The sequence below is a fragment of the Stigmatopora nigra genome, chromosome 18 (assembly GCF_051989575.1).
Source record: "Stigmatopora nigra isolate UIUO_SnigA chromosome 18, RoL_Snig_1.1, whole genome shotgun sequence".
Classification (NCBI taxonomy): domain Eukaryota; kingdom Metazoa; phylum Chordata; class Actinopteri; order Syngnathiformes; family Syngnathidae; genus Stigmatopora; species Stigmatopora nigra.
This window is the reverse complement of record NC_135525.1, coordinates 7031496-7045586: the sequence shown is the minus strand read 5'-3', so window position 1 is coordinate 7045586 and position 14091 is coordinate 7031496. Positions and strand designations below refer to the sequence as shown.

General features: G+C 39.4%; 1 protein-coding gene across 2 annotated transcripts in view; it reads right to left on the bottom strand.

The window, feature by feature from the left end:
* Positions 1 to 14091, bottom strand: part of LOC144211260 (adenosine kinase-like) — a 75675-nt gene that overhangs the window by 35306 nt on the left and 26278 nt on the right. For both annotated transcript variants that reach the window (XM_077738355.1, XM_077738356.1), the window contains exons 5-6: positions 5129 to 5301; positions 3155 to 3263 (exon numbers count right to left, since the gene is read on the bottom strand). In XM_077738355.1, the coding sequence (XP_077594481.1) occupies positions 3155 to 3263; positions 5129 to 5301 (282 nt within the window). The remainder of the gene's footprint in view (positions 1 to 3154; positions 3264 to 5128; positions 5302 to 14091) is intronic.

Below are 14091 nucleotides of genomic sequence, written 5' to 3'. Positions count from 1 at the left end.
AGGCAGAGTAATAATGTGAATGTTATCTGGCTGCAGCTTCTCTGACTAACTACTTCACATTGACTGCACTGAATGTCCAATCCATTTTGACTAAGCGATTAGCTATGTGAGTTCCAGTGAAGCTATAAATACAGTTTTAAAAAGGGGAAAATTATACTATATGCCATGATACTGACATTGAGTCATAAGTCATACTAGGAGTATTGGATACTTTTCTTTATACTGTCTGTATTCAACACAAATTTGATTTGAAAAAAATATGAGACTGTTATGCTCATGATATTAATAACACTGGACAAGATCATTTTTTATAGTTTTATGTCTGACAGCTGTTTTTAACTGGTTGGAATGCACAACTCAATATTTCACTATCATTTAATTTCTTATTTTTTGGGTATTTTTAACTGTGGAAGCTTGTTTTTTTATTTTTTTTTGGAAAACACTACTTAACATAGTTAATTCTCTTTACATTAACTAAAATTTAAGACTGAATGACTGCAATTTAATGTTAACAAAGAATATGGCTAGTTTTGTGCATGTTAATACATTAGTAAATATGTAAAGCTGGTCTTATTCAGACAAAACAGACCCGTTTTGGATTATACACCCCAAAAAATGAGTTCAAAACAGCTATCAGACCTTCCCTTTTCAGTATTCCTTTCCTTTTTCTCTCATCACACGTGCATTGTTGGTGCTTTACCATAAAACACCGGTGTCTGGCCGGGGGTACTTGGCAAAGGCTGGTGTCTCCTCCATCTATCCTTGGCTTATTTCTGACCATCTGCGCCCGCCGGTAATTAACAGAGCCTTTTTACAGCCAATTGTCTTGCCCCCCCCCCCCCCAATCCTCATCATCATCATCCCCATCATAACCATCCCATACGTGATCGTAAGGTAGACTTTATAATATATTGTATCTGTAATTATGCATGCCAAGCAGGTTAATTCCAAGTGGCAAGCTGAAGGATGAATGCAGTGAGTGGAGATCAAATTACAGGGCAAAGTGCTCAGTGGTAAGAAAAACAAGCTGGTGGTGATGCTGCAGAGTGGATAAAAGAAGAACATGGAGAAGGCGGGCGAGGGGGTGGGGGGGGGGGTCTTCACATTAGGAGGGAGTAGCATTGAGAGGAAGGACGGGAGGGAAGGAGGCTAACTGGGCCAGCATGAACACATCATCTCAAGCAATTAGAGTCACTCACACAATAAATCAATACACCATCCTTCATTTCTGATGTGTACCGCGAGCCTACATTTAAAAAGTAATAACATGGTGCTATTTTTATCTTGTATCAGAGTATAATGATATTATTACTGTCCGATGGGGGTGGAATAGTCTTGCGATACAGTATCGATATAGTTACATTGTTTTGATTATAAATTGGTGTAAATCACTTATGTTGTGATAATACGGTACAATTTTGATTCTTTAGATGAGATATTTGCTGGTGTTACAAAGTCTGCTACTATTTAAAATGATTCAGAGGCTGATTAATTGATATTGTAAACAAAATTGGTTATATTTTCAAAAGTTTGATAACCCTTTTATTCGTTCTTGAGTTATCTTTGTCCAATTTCCTTAGGTTTCACCTATTTATCCAAGTTTGTCACTAAAATTATGAATTGATTACCAAAATATAGTTGTCAAAATCCGTGGTATGTTCAATGCTGATTTTACTGATCGCAATTTCAGATGCACGAGATCATTCCATAATTTTACAGTTATAGTGACACTGAAAAACATCTCCCCATTTTGAGTGGGTGTTGCAAGTCAAAATTGATGTGACATCCTTCACTATAATGCCACTGAAATGTGATCATTTACTTCCCATCGAAACAACTACAAGACTGCCCACTTGGGCCATGACCAATCGTTTGGTGTCACAATCCAGTATATCGATAAACAAGTGTCAAATAACAAAAGCATGACAAAACAAGCCTATCTTCACCCACTCTGGACACACGAGCATCGAATATGGATATTATGCCTGTCATCTTCCAGTCTGTGCGAAGAGTAAATGCTGTGAGCCATTCCGTCCCCCCCTGCGCTCCCCCCTTCCCATCCTCTCCTGCCTTTGTTATTACTCTTTGTGCAATGCTTTGCCTAAGGAGCCACATTTCCTAGCAACAGCCTGCCACTGAGCATTTGGCAGCGCTTCAACATTCTCTCTCTTTGTGGGAAACGCCAGCGCTCACTCGCATGCTTTCTTCGATGATGAAGCTGCTCATCATCCTTTTAACCAATCAAATCCCCCCGTACAACAGATATAACACGAGTGCAGGTGTCACGGCGATCGTTAAATTCAAGTCAAGGGTGGGAAGGAGTTCTTCAAACGTCAATTTGTGGCCCACTTTTACCCTCCACCCACCGAACACACTCAACCACCCGCAATTTGAATCCCACCCGTCGAACCTTCGCCCCCATCGCTCCCGCGCCATTTAGCTCTGCTGCCAATTGACAGGGAATGTGCACCGTTTGCTATTCGGCTTGAGTTACGACCTGGGATTGTGGCGACTGTTCCCGAGATAAAAGGGGAGAACGGCCCTGGGCGTTTTTGGGAGAGATTTTGTCACTTGTTGATGCTAGTGATATTTTGCCAAGTAAAAAGGATCATTCCAGAATTGGAGAAAATTTGATGTATATTTAAATGTCTGCATTAGACATGGGTGTCAAAATATTGCCACAATGAATCAATCAATGGACTAACAACTTATCATTGACTATATTTCCTATGTTAATGAATTCATAAACTACTGTATTTTCAGTTAAAATGTTAAGATTATAATACAAGCGCCTATTATGTTACATTGGTGGGCAAAACTAAATAATATGAAAGACCGGATTTGGCCTTTAGGCTTTGAGGTTGACATGAGATACAAAAATCCTAAAACATGAGTTTTGGGTACTTTCTTTCCCTGAGACCAAATCTAACAAAACTGATGACAAAAAAGCTTGAAAATATTGTTAAAAATAGCAAATAAATATGGAGTACTCCCTACAATGGTAAGTACAGATTTGCAGGACTGGCCTTTTACAGTGATTATGCCAAATATAGCAAGTATAAAATGAAGTATTGTAACATAGATCTGTAAGATAATCTAAGCATAAATATAGCAGTCATATAAATCAACAATAGAAGTGTTAATAGACACTTACCGCTATGTAATAAACCTTGGCTTTGGTCACCAGCTCCCAGTTAATGTCCAGGTCCAGGTGTTTCTCCTTCTTATAGCATTGGGCTGCAGCCAGGTTGGCCACAAGAGATCTATCCACACACATGGTAATTATCATTTATTTTCAATCAATATTTTGCACAGTGCAGGGTTCATTTTGAAATAAGTGAACCTGAATACTTTTTGAGACTACTGAGAACATAATCCAATGTCACTTCTGATATAAATTCCAACTAAAAAATGTGGGAACATTTTTCAAACACAATTCCACGCAATGCAGTGTGAATTAAGTAATTAAATCTCTTGAAAATACCTGACCAATACTAGCAAATTTAAGGTGGCAAAGTGGTTAGCATATTTCTATTCCTGAGATTGTGGTTTCTCTGAGGACTTTGCATTTTCTCCCCATGCCTTTGTGGGTTTTCTCCGTGCCCTGCAATTGTCTGGAAAGCAGTTCAGGGTGTATCTGATTGGACCAATGGGTGAGATAAGCTCCAGCACCATGCCATCCTCTTGAGGATAAGCGGCTCAAAAATGTACGAGTTCAAGCCAAGGTATGACATCGTCTTACAAAAATTAGCCATATTTATACATCACTATTTACTCATTGTTCAAATCTCCCTTTTCATGTGTATAATATACACAGATATTGTTTAACATATTTGTATACCTTCCTGCAAGAGTCTACAAATGTGTGCAAAAGCATGCCACTATTGCTTTCATACAAGGAAAACATTTTTTTTTTATGCAAACAATAACCTCCATGTTGAAAAAGACTAAATGTGAGGATGAAAATGGAGTAGCACCATCATGGCCGCTCGAGTTGCCAGTTGTGATGCGGGTGTTTAGTAGAGAGGGGTTGATATAACGAGAGACAGGTGGCATTATCTTAACACGGGCCATTAGGTAGCAGCCCCTCCAAAGCGGCCTCTTTATGAGCGCCTATCAAAGTGAGTGCAACAATCAGAGCTACTCCATGAGAGCAGGTGCTGCAATACAAAGAGGGCTGGCTGCCTTTTACCACGTTACAAAACGGAAAAGACCGTGCGAGAATTTCAATGAGTAAAGCATTGATTCCAGGAATTTGGCATTTATGAGGGTTAACGAGAAATACGGGAACTGATGTATATCATGGAAAGTAGTCTTATTTGAAAGAACACTATTCATTTGGGCAAATAATGGGATAATAACAAGCCACAGATAAGTCATTTCAATATAAAACCATATTAGAGGGTAATTAGCAATATATATATATATATATTTTTTTTAATATACATCTGGATTATTTTAAGTCCATAAAACAAAATAAAGCAAATAAATTGAGCTTTTTTGATTGATTTTTTGGGGAATTTGTATTGTTGCTAGACATTTTTTTCTCTAATGTAAATGTGTATGTACAGTATATGTATATTTTGCAGTATACATCTGGATTATTCTGTTGTCTGCAGCCCTCCGTTACACTACCATTGACAGTTATAACCATCAAATCCATTTCAATTTTAAAAGCTGCCATTGAGCGAATCATTTTTATCCGAACAGGAAACGGCCTCAGTCATCTTTAACTTACCGTTAATAACTCAAGCCAGAAATATCACGGTAATTTCCCCAAATTTGTATCCATCTCCAGCTCACATATAATAAGAGCCGTCAGCGGCTGTCAACTAGGCGACCTTTCCCACCAGCGCTTTGCGAGATGTCTACAAAACACCTGTAAGAAATATTTCAGCGCGACTCTCCCTGAATACGTCATGTGACCTTTTCTAGTGTCACAGCTCAACATGAGACAAGCCAGCCTGTCAAGACCGCCGAGTGAGATCGCCAACATCACCAAATGACTGACAACTCAACTCCTCACTGACCGTTATCCACGACATTTTTCCCCACTAGCCCGTCCTTTAAAAGTGACAACCACACCTGGACAGTTCCGAAATTGACAGTACAGTTGGCGACCAATCACCTGTTGTCTCCGGTAATGCAGGCGGCGCAAGTGCCGGTGGGCTCTTCACTTTGTTCGTGGTAACGAGCGTCCACGTGGGCTTCCTCGGCCTTCTTTTTCAGGATCTCGCCAAAACGGTCGGTGCCGATGCAGCCGAAAAAGGTCGCCACCTTGTGGGGTTTCTGGATCATCCACTGGGGCAGGCAAAAAAACAACAAGACCAAACGTGGAAACATGAGTGTTTTGCCAGCAAACACTGTGCTCGCGATGTGTTGAAGGGCCATCGAAAACAAGAGGACTGGAGTGTGCATACAAAGGCGCTGTTGTCATTGGAGAGCTGCTGGCTTAAAAGGGAGGCTCATTTTATTTACACAAGTGGCATAATTCAAGGCCTCATCGTTGCTTGCATAAACATTGACTTGTTTGCAACTCACTATTCAGTCAACTTTTTTTCTTTACACCTCCGTTTAAGTTTTTTTTTTTAGGTGAGATGAAATCTCATGTTAGTGGTAGAAGGAGTATGTCTCAAAATGATGGAGTTACATTGCTGACATTTTCACAAAATAGTTGTTGATGCATCATGACAGTTGCTGAAATGCAAGTATTTGTTAGATTGTTGCAAAAATAGTATCGAATGTCATCAGATATACTCAGGATTTTTGTTGAAGATTGCACCAGTCTCAAAATCTTACAATTTTTAAATCTCATGGGATTTTTTTTAAAGAAAAAAACATCCTACTGGCTGCTGCATGACGTTTGATTGATTATTGCTGGATTTGTTAACACCTCATTGAAAATTGGACATTTTCTCATTGTAATTTTCAATATCGTGAAGAAAACGCTTTTTCTTCCAAAAGCCAATATCTAAATACTAAATCTATTTAGTTTTTTTACTAAATCATGGTAGGCATCTCCACCAAACTTCATTTTCACTCTTGCTCAACTCTATAAGGCTGATGCCATACATCCATTCCCCACATTCCTCCCCTGACATGGACACAGACCCGCAAATTGCTAGCGAAAGCCAACAGAAGTCCTCTCTTCTTCTTCTTCCTCCTCTAACCTTCTTTCCTCGCGGCACCTCACACTTATCAAGGTCAACGGCTCGGGTACATGTCAAGTCCAATCTGATTCTTCCATCGACATGATGAACCCCTACACCCCCCCTCCAATCCAAGGTTATGCTGTAAATAACGACATGTGCCGGCCTCTCAGGTGGGAATACATGACGGGCGTACCCCCCCCAACCAACGTCCACCCACCCCTGTCCCTCTAATGACAGCATGGTGAATCACAGCGGCGCCCTTCTTCTTGTCTTCCTCCTCTTCCTCTTCCTCTCTCTCTATGACCCTCGGCTGTACTCTCACTGCCAACTCAGCTTGTCATTTTGCAGGGTCGTTAACAGGCACACATACACTAACATGCGCATGAGTACACGGTGCACCCACGCAGAGAAAAAGCTTGACAAACACATATATACACACACATACACACATACACACACACACATACAAACACGAGATACAAAACACCTCTGCTTTTGCCAGAAGCTTCCTTCCTACACTAATAAACACAAAGCGGCAATAGATGAGAAGAAATTGTCTGAAAAATGTTGACGTACATATCTACCCTGGAGACAATCCATCTCCATTCACAGATGGTGTGATAACATTGCTTTTAGGGAGGAACTTTTCTGGGGAATATCAGAGGGTAATTTGGAAATAGTCCAAAGTGGAAACTATCAACTGGAATTAACTGAGAAAGAGGGTAATTTTGGTGAATGGGAAGCTGTAATTGTGTCGTATAAATGGCAACAGGTGGCTATGTAGGTTAGTTTTGCTTTTTGATAGCTGAGTCAAGAACATTTTTATCGTGTTTCTTTCTAATTGTTGGAAATATGTTGCTAAATTACTCACACGGATGGACAGTGATTGTGAATAGCATAAAACTACTCTTGAAATAATGATTTGGTGCCGTCAACAGGCGAAAGATGTGCAGAAATTATCACCAATGACACATTAACTCCTACAAAGGGATAAGCGAAACTTAGATTAAATGGCTATGTGAAAAATTGTTGCTTTGACATATTTTTCTCAACAAAACATGTTTTTTTCCCAGTTTATTTGACAATGTTATTTCCCCTGGGATGTAGTTGGTAAAGATGGCGTCTGTCTCTTTAAGCAATTATCTTGCTTTTGTATGTAAATGAAGGATTTCATTTCCTCCTCTCGTACCCTTGGGTCAGCGTGTTCTCTGCGTGTTGTCAAGAATCATTTCGGCGCTAATAATGATGCAATTCCGATGTAATGAAGCTCGAGTAAGGAGGTTGACAAAAGACTCAACAAACAAAGCAGGGTTTTCTGGAAGTGGCCAGGAAAGCCCGCTGGGCGTCTCTCCAAGCTTCTGATCTAGAGTTTCCTCTCCCTAGGAACATCTCAGTGGCTAATGATGTGTATGTTTCATACAGTAGGAATATCCAAACTTTTCCCAGTGTGTAGTCAGTGGTGAACCAAGAAAACACTTGCAGCAGGCCCCTAAAGGTTTTGGTAATCCTTAAACTGTAGGATCAAGTAGCTCCTTTTTAAGAGTTGACATTCACTGCTTTTAAGTGCACGGTTCAAAAACAAAAGGCAGAGTAAATGCCTGTCCATCTCATTCCTTCATTGTGCACTTTTTTTTATTTATATGAAGTGTGGCTTGGTGGCTGCTGTGAGAGGAGTACTGACATTGATGAGCTCTGGCAGCTTCCATTAAATCACTCTTTTCCAGAAAGTGCAAAGGCGTCAAAGAAAGCGGCCTGCGGATTTTGCAGTCAATCAGGTAGCTCAAAAAAAGGACCAGAGGAGAGAGTTTCAAGCCTTCTGGTCAATAACACCAATCAGTTCAATTTCATGCACAGTTAGCTATGTTGGGGATGCTCGGTCACAGCTTGCAATTCCAGATTGCAAATGTTGGATTTTTTTACTCTGTTTTTGAAATATTGGTGTTTGTGGTTTTGGTACAAAGTGCGACTAGGAGATCTGGATTTCAAAAAGTGAGTGATTTCTAAGAAAATCTTACAACAAACAGTTTGGGACCTTCAACAAACAGACCCTGAAGTCAGGTAGTAGTCCTTCCAGAAAATGATCAGACTCAGGTTTGGCTTATAGATATTTGATTGCAAACACAAAGGTCTCAGTCTTTAAACTCCTTGTGTTAACGGTCTTGCTCTATGACTCTGATTACAGTTGACCTGAAATTGGACTCCTTTGGTACAAATCCCCTGAAGTAAACCATTGGGTTCCTGTGGGACGACTTGTTATTGGCTTCTTAAGGCTTTACAGGAGTGATTCTCCAGGTGTGGTACTTGAGCCAAGTCCCTAATATAATAAGTAATACTTTGGGAAACCGATAGGACAACTTTGTTGCACTGAGTCAAGACCTATACGTTTGACATTGTGGTATAAAGATCCAAATGTACTTCCTGAACAGGCTCAATAGTCTAGACTCTAGAACAAGAACAAACCACCTGAAAAACACCTTCGAACATCCAAGGCCCGCTGTTAGACCACTGAAAAACTGCTTTCATGACACCATCAAAAGACTAGCCAAGCAGGCGGGAGTGGAATTGTAAATGATCAACACGATAATGAGCTGATTATCAGTCAAAGGCTTGGATAAGCCACTCTACCGCTCTCATTTCCTTACAGATCAGTCTTCTCTACAAATCACCACTCAAAGTGGGAATCCAGCCTGTATCCCAGAGATCCTCATTGTATTCCCACGGGTTCCTGGCTGCCGGTTGTGCTGACACTACGGCATCAGGATGAAAAATTCAGACTGAGGATCACTTTAAGTCAAAGTGCTTTTCACAGTAATTGTGACAGTTTAGGCTACAGTGGATGCTTATGGCAAATCATATCGTAGTTCTATTTCTGTTCAACCACAACACACGCAACTTTTATATTCTTTCTGCTCTTTGTGCTGGTTAATAATTTAAAGAAAAAAACAAGAAGCTTTCCTTTTGCAGCAACCAAAAGAAGACAGATGAGAACTTTATCAATTTTGCATGGATATTTAAATATGTATTTATTTTTCGCAACAGAGCCCCCCCCAAAAAAAGATTTGCACTCGCCTTTCCTCTTTTTTCCAAATTAAGACATGAAATCAAGATATAAATTGTCTAGTGATGGCTAGGGTACATTTTACCGCACGCTGTAAGTAAATAGTGACAAATATAAAGTTTAGGGGGATATTTGTGCAAAGAAAATGAGGGTGGTTTGTTTAGGAAATGTGAATTTGCTGGAATTTCAGGCTCAGTGGGTTAACATATGAAAAGATTTGCACATTTGCCTTATAGAACTTAATGCCCCGCTTTAGGGTAACGGTTAATGCAGACAAAAAGGTTGACTTCGCTTAGGAATTACTATAGCAGGCAATCCTTACATCCAATCGCTGGGGTTCAGACAAGTGAGTGTGTGGGAAGGGAGTTAATCCAGGCGGGCGACAAGTAGACAAAACATCTGCACTCCCTAGCTTGACCTTTAATGTCATCTGTACCTTCCTTGAAAAGCGGGACCCTCGGGTTTGGTTAGGATTGAATCATTGGGTCCAGATGAAAAAAAAGACATTAAAAAAACGGTACTATCAAGTTACGGGCGTCTTTATGTCCTCTGCAGACTTCCGCGGATGGAAATATCAACGACGACGAGCTTCTCGGCTTACGTTTGTCTGCACAGGTAAGCGGAAAAAAAGCTCTTAGCTGCCGTCTGACCTTGAGAGGGACGCCATACAATCAGCCATCTTTCTCTGCGCTAAAGGAGCCTATCATTGCACTAATAGAGTGCCTGTGCACAGATGACTTACCTGCCATATTTTCACTTCAAAGGCTGTATATATACTGTATAGTTTTAATAAACAGGCAGGTAAATAATCCTGTTAACACGCTTAAGGATACTGTGAAGTGAATTAAGAGATTTGTGTGAAGGCTAAAGATAAAAATGTAATTTTGGCAGCATGTTTGTTTATTTTAGTGAAATGTTCATAGTTTAAATTTGAAATATCTGTTTAAATACTAAATTACTTATTATATTAACGTATGACTTGATGCATTTTATTAGATATGTTTGATATAAACATTTGGTATATATAATTTATGTTAAATTGTGTCACATTGAGCTTTTTAATTGGGTTTCAAATCTGCATATTTTGTACATTTATTTTATGCATCCTTATTCCAATGCAAAATAGAAATATATGTTTTTCATTTAGTCAAATGTAAAAAGGAATGGTTGGATTAGTATTGTCATATTTGCAATTAAAAATGATGTTCTTTAGAGTTTCTAAATTTATTAAAATGGAAAGTGCATGACTTATAAATAACAATAATAAAATAAACTTCATCTTCAGAGTAATTTGATATATCATAATTGTACATTTTAGGAATTTTCCTACATTTATAACACTATGCAAAACATTACCATAAATTAAACAGTCATTTACGATTAAAGGCAACATTTTCTCCACATGTACTTTCCAATTTTCTGTCATTTCTTACTGGCCAGAATTCAACTGAGGTTATTACCGGTCACTCTGATTCAACTACAGTTTAACTCTAATCCAATATCTGTTATCCACTCGGCACTTTTGTAAGTTTTTCCTGACATTTTACGACAAGAGGGTTAGGAGAGCTCCAACGTTGCATCGAGAAACGGCGAAAAACTTTGAATTTATCGCTCTGATAACCTTCTAGATTCCTTTTCGGCTGGTGCCGGCGTGCCAGACAACACCGCCGGAACCATCCATCATTCACACCCTACGACCCCCACAACAACCCCCCCTCCTTCATGTGAGCCGCCAGTGATAAATTAGCCGTCGCTTCGTCTCCCGAGAAAAATAAGGCAGTTAATACCAAACCATAAAGAACGGAATTTGTATCATCGCTTCAAGCGGATAATAAACGGCGAGATGCGATGTTACAAAAATGCATCATAATTCCGTTGCTCTTTAACGCGCCGCTGGACTCCCTCGGTAAATCATAACACTTGAGCAAAACAAATGGAACAATGTCTTTACGTCTGCGTGAGGGTCGATTCATCATTGGGCAAACAAAGTTAAATGCCATTTTAAAGATGGCGAACAGCGGAGATAATCTGTAATGTATCGTCAAGAGTTACTCAGCCTGTAAACGAAAAAAAAAATGCGTTATCCCATCAATTGATTCCCTTTAAAAGGAAGCCATAACAAGTGTAAAAATGTTGTTTATCGTGAAATGATGTTTCATTTTTCTTTGCATAATTAGTTTTGATTTAAGTATTTTTTAAACTATACTAACAAGTATTTTTCTCTAATATTTTCCTTAAAAAATATATTATTTCAAGGTCATTGAAATGTCTTAAGAATAAAAAATATAATAAGTTCAAATAAATATAAAAAAGTAAATATGAACAACATATTTACATAAATTTACATCAAGTCTTTTATTATTTAAAGTCCCTTTCAAAAATAAATATTAACATTTGATGAAATTTAAAATAAATACATATTTTTTCCCAATATCTACTATGAAAATATATTTTTTTTATGTTTAGTGACTAAAATATTAAATGGATTCACTTCTAAAAAGGTATATTTTCTAATCTTTTCCTAAAAATATTCATCATTTTTACACAGCCATTCAAAAAGTGTGTTTAAATGAGTGTCCTTCAATAAATCTGAACGCGGATAAAACTACTAAAAAATAAATACATGTTCCCTACATTAAACACATTTTCGCCTATTGCGAGGGTGTCTGGAGTATATCCTCTCCGATAAAAAATGATGTTTCCAGAATACCGCTGTCAAGATAAAAGGAAACGTAAAGGGTTTTTCTATTTGGTTTCCGATTCCAACGTCAGTTTGACTGAAAATCCAGCACTTGGTGAACCGAGACCTCCCGAGCAGGGGTAACGAAGGCATGTCTGCTAACTTGTTGCTTTCCCTTACCACAAAGACCTTCTTATTCCGACACATTTCTCACAGAGCTCACCACTTGAGTCGCTTCCAATCAACACAGTAACGCTATATCCCGCTACAGGTGGAAATTCTCTAAGGGGAACCCCCCGTTTAGCTACAGCAGATGACGCGGGGGGGCCCTCCGGCTCGCGAGACCGGGATAGGCCCGATATGCGTATACATTGGGAAGGCACTATAAATCAAAATATAGATTTTCAGCCTGCCCCGTTTCCCTAAGAAGGACCGCAATAACAATGTCATCTGACTCGGCCTGGTTGCCATTAATGCGCTTGGCCGGCGTCCACGCGGCCCGATTCGGGCCCCGCGTGTCATGTGTGTTTTACAAAACCCGACAAGAGCGATGGAAACGTTACTGACCTATTTAACGCTTGGCATGTTAAAGGAAGACGAGAGCGCTTCCCCAAAAAATGAGCTAAGCTTGCCAAATATAACACCCGCCGAGCCAATGATGTTCATGCTACGAAGGCCAGGAGAAGACAATGCGCTCCAGTTAAACGAAACTCGAGTGAATAATGTGATTGCTATTTAGATTATTGCTCCCTGCGCCAAAGAGGCCGGCCTTCTGCCAAAAAGTGAATTTGATCTTATTCATGTGTGTCCTCCCATTAGGCCAACAACTGGAAAACTTTAAGAACGACAAACAGAGCTAAAATGGATTGACCCGACTCGCCTAGTTCAGGACTGCACAAGTGTTCCATCTTAACCAGAGACCTCTCTAAAATGGACAATCTTTGGTAAACATCTTGGTGAACCGTTTAGACAGAAATGTCTTATAACTAGGAAGGATACAAGCAATCTATTAGTGTCAGTGGAATTAAAGCTTGACAATTAGTGCGGTTTCTATTTCATTTTTTTCTTTGGCAGGTCAGTAAAACTCACCATTGTAAGGAAACTGGACTTCAGTTAAGCAGTTTGAATTCAATATTTTGCCTAACATGGACATTCATTTAAGTAGTTGTTTTGACAATGATCTGACAGAATGTAGATATTTATTCAACACTTTTGACCACAAACTGACACCATATTAACGTTTTAATTGAATTAAGTTAATTGTTGGGCTTCAATAATGAACCGACACCTATCAATTTCTAAATAAATAGTATCTTCCAGTCTCTAATAATATACCTCAATGTATGTTATTTGAAACCAAAACGTTTTTATAGATAAATCTTGGTTTTGATCAACATCAGGCCAACTATATGTCCCTGCATTTTATTATTGCCAATTCTAACAATGCCTGAAGAGTCCATTCTACTTTTGCCCTGTTTTGGTACTTAATCTAAAAATATTTTGCCACTCAGTCAATACTGTGGTGTCTTTTTCTGTGTCTGTATTCTCACCCTCTTGCTACTCTGAATAAAGTTATCTAATCTTTCACTTTTTTGAGCTTGAGATGTTTGTATTTCACTCTTATGTGCTATCCATCCATTCTTTGAACCACTCATATTAAGGATTGCAACCTAGCTTTAATACAGTTAAAAAATACACAGCCCTACCCTTAAATCTTTAACTAATCCTTACCCCTATTTGAAACTCTTTACCTTTTAGCCCTTACCTTTAGCCGAACCTCAAACCCTCTAAAAAACACGGAAACAAGATGCCCTTGGCGGCGGTAAAAACAATACAAATCAGTCGTCTGTCTAGCCGCCAACACATAACAGTGAAAAACAGCGAGAGACTGTTTTCCACGAATAAATTGTCTGTAAAGTGCACTTTTTTCCACCTATTTTTCTTCTCACTGCGGCGCCTCCTGTTGGCTTTGGCAAGCAGAAGGCGAGCGATTGGCCGACGCTACACAGGCCCGCCACTCTTCCAGGGAAGAAGCGAGGTCACGCCCTCTCCAAGTGTTACGGAAATTTATCCTAAAAGGTCAATAGACGTCAGTGGGAGGATGACGGAGTAAAAGCGAGATGGGAGTGGAGTACAAGACAACAAATCGTCCGTGGGTGTAATTAGGGCCGGAGAGTAACGGCCGCGCTCAAAGCGGCGGT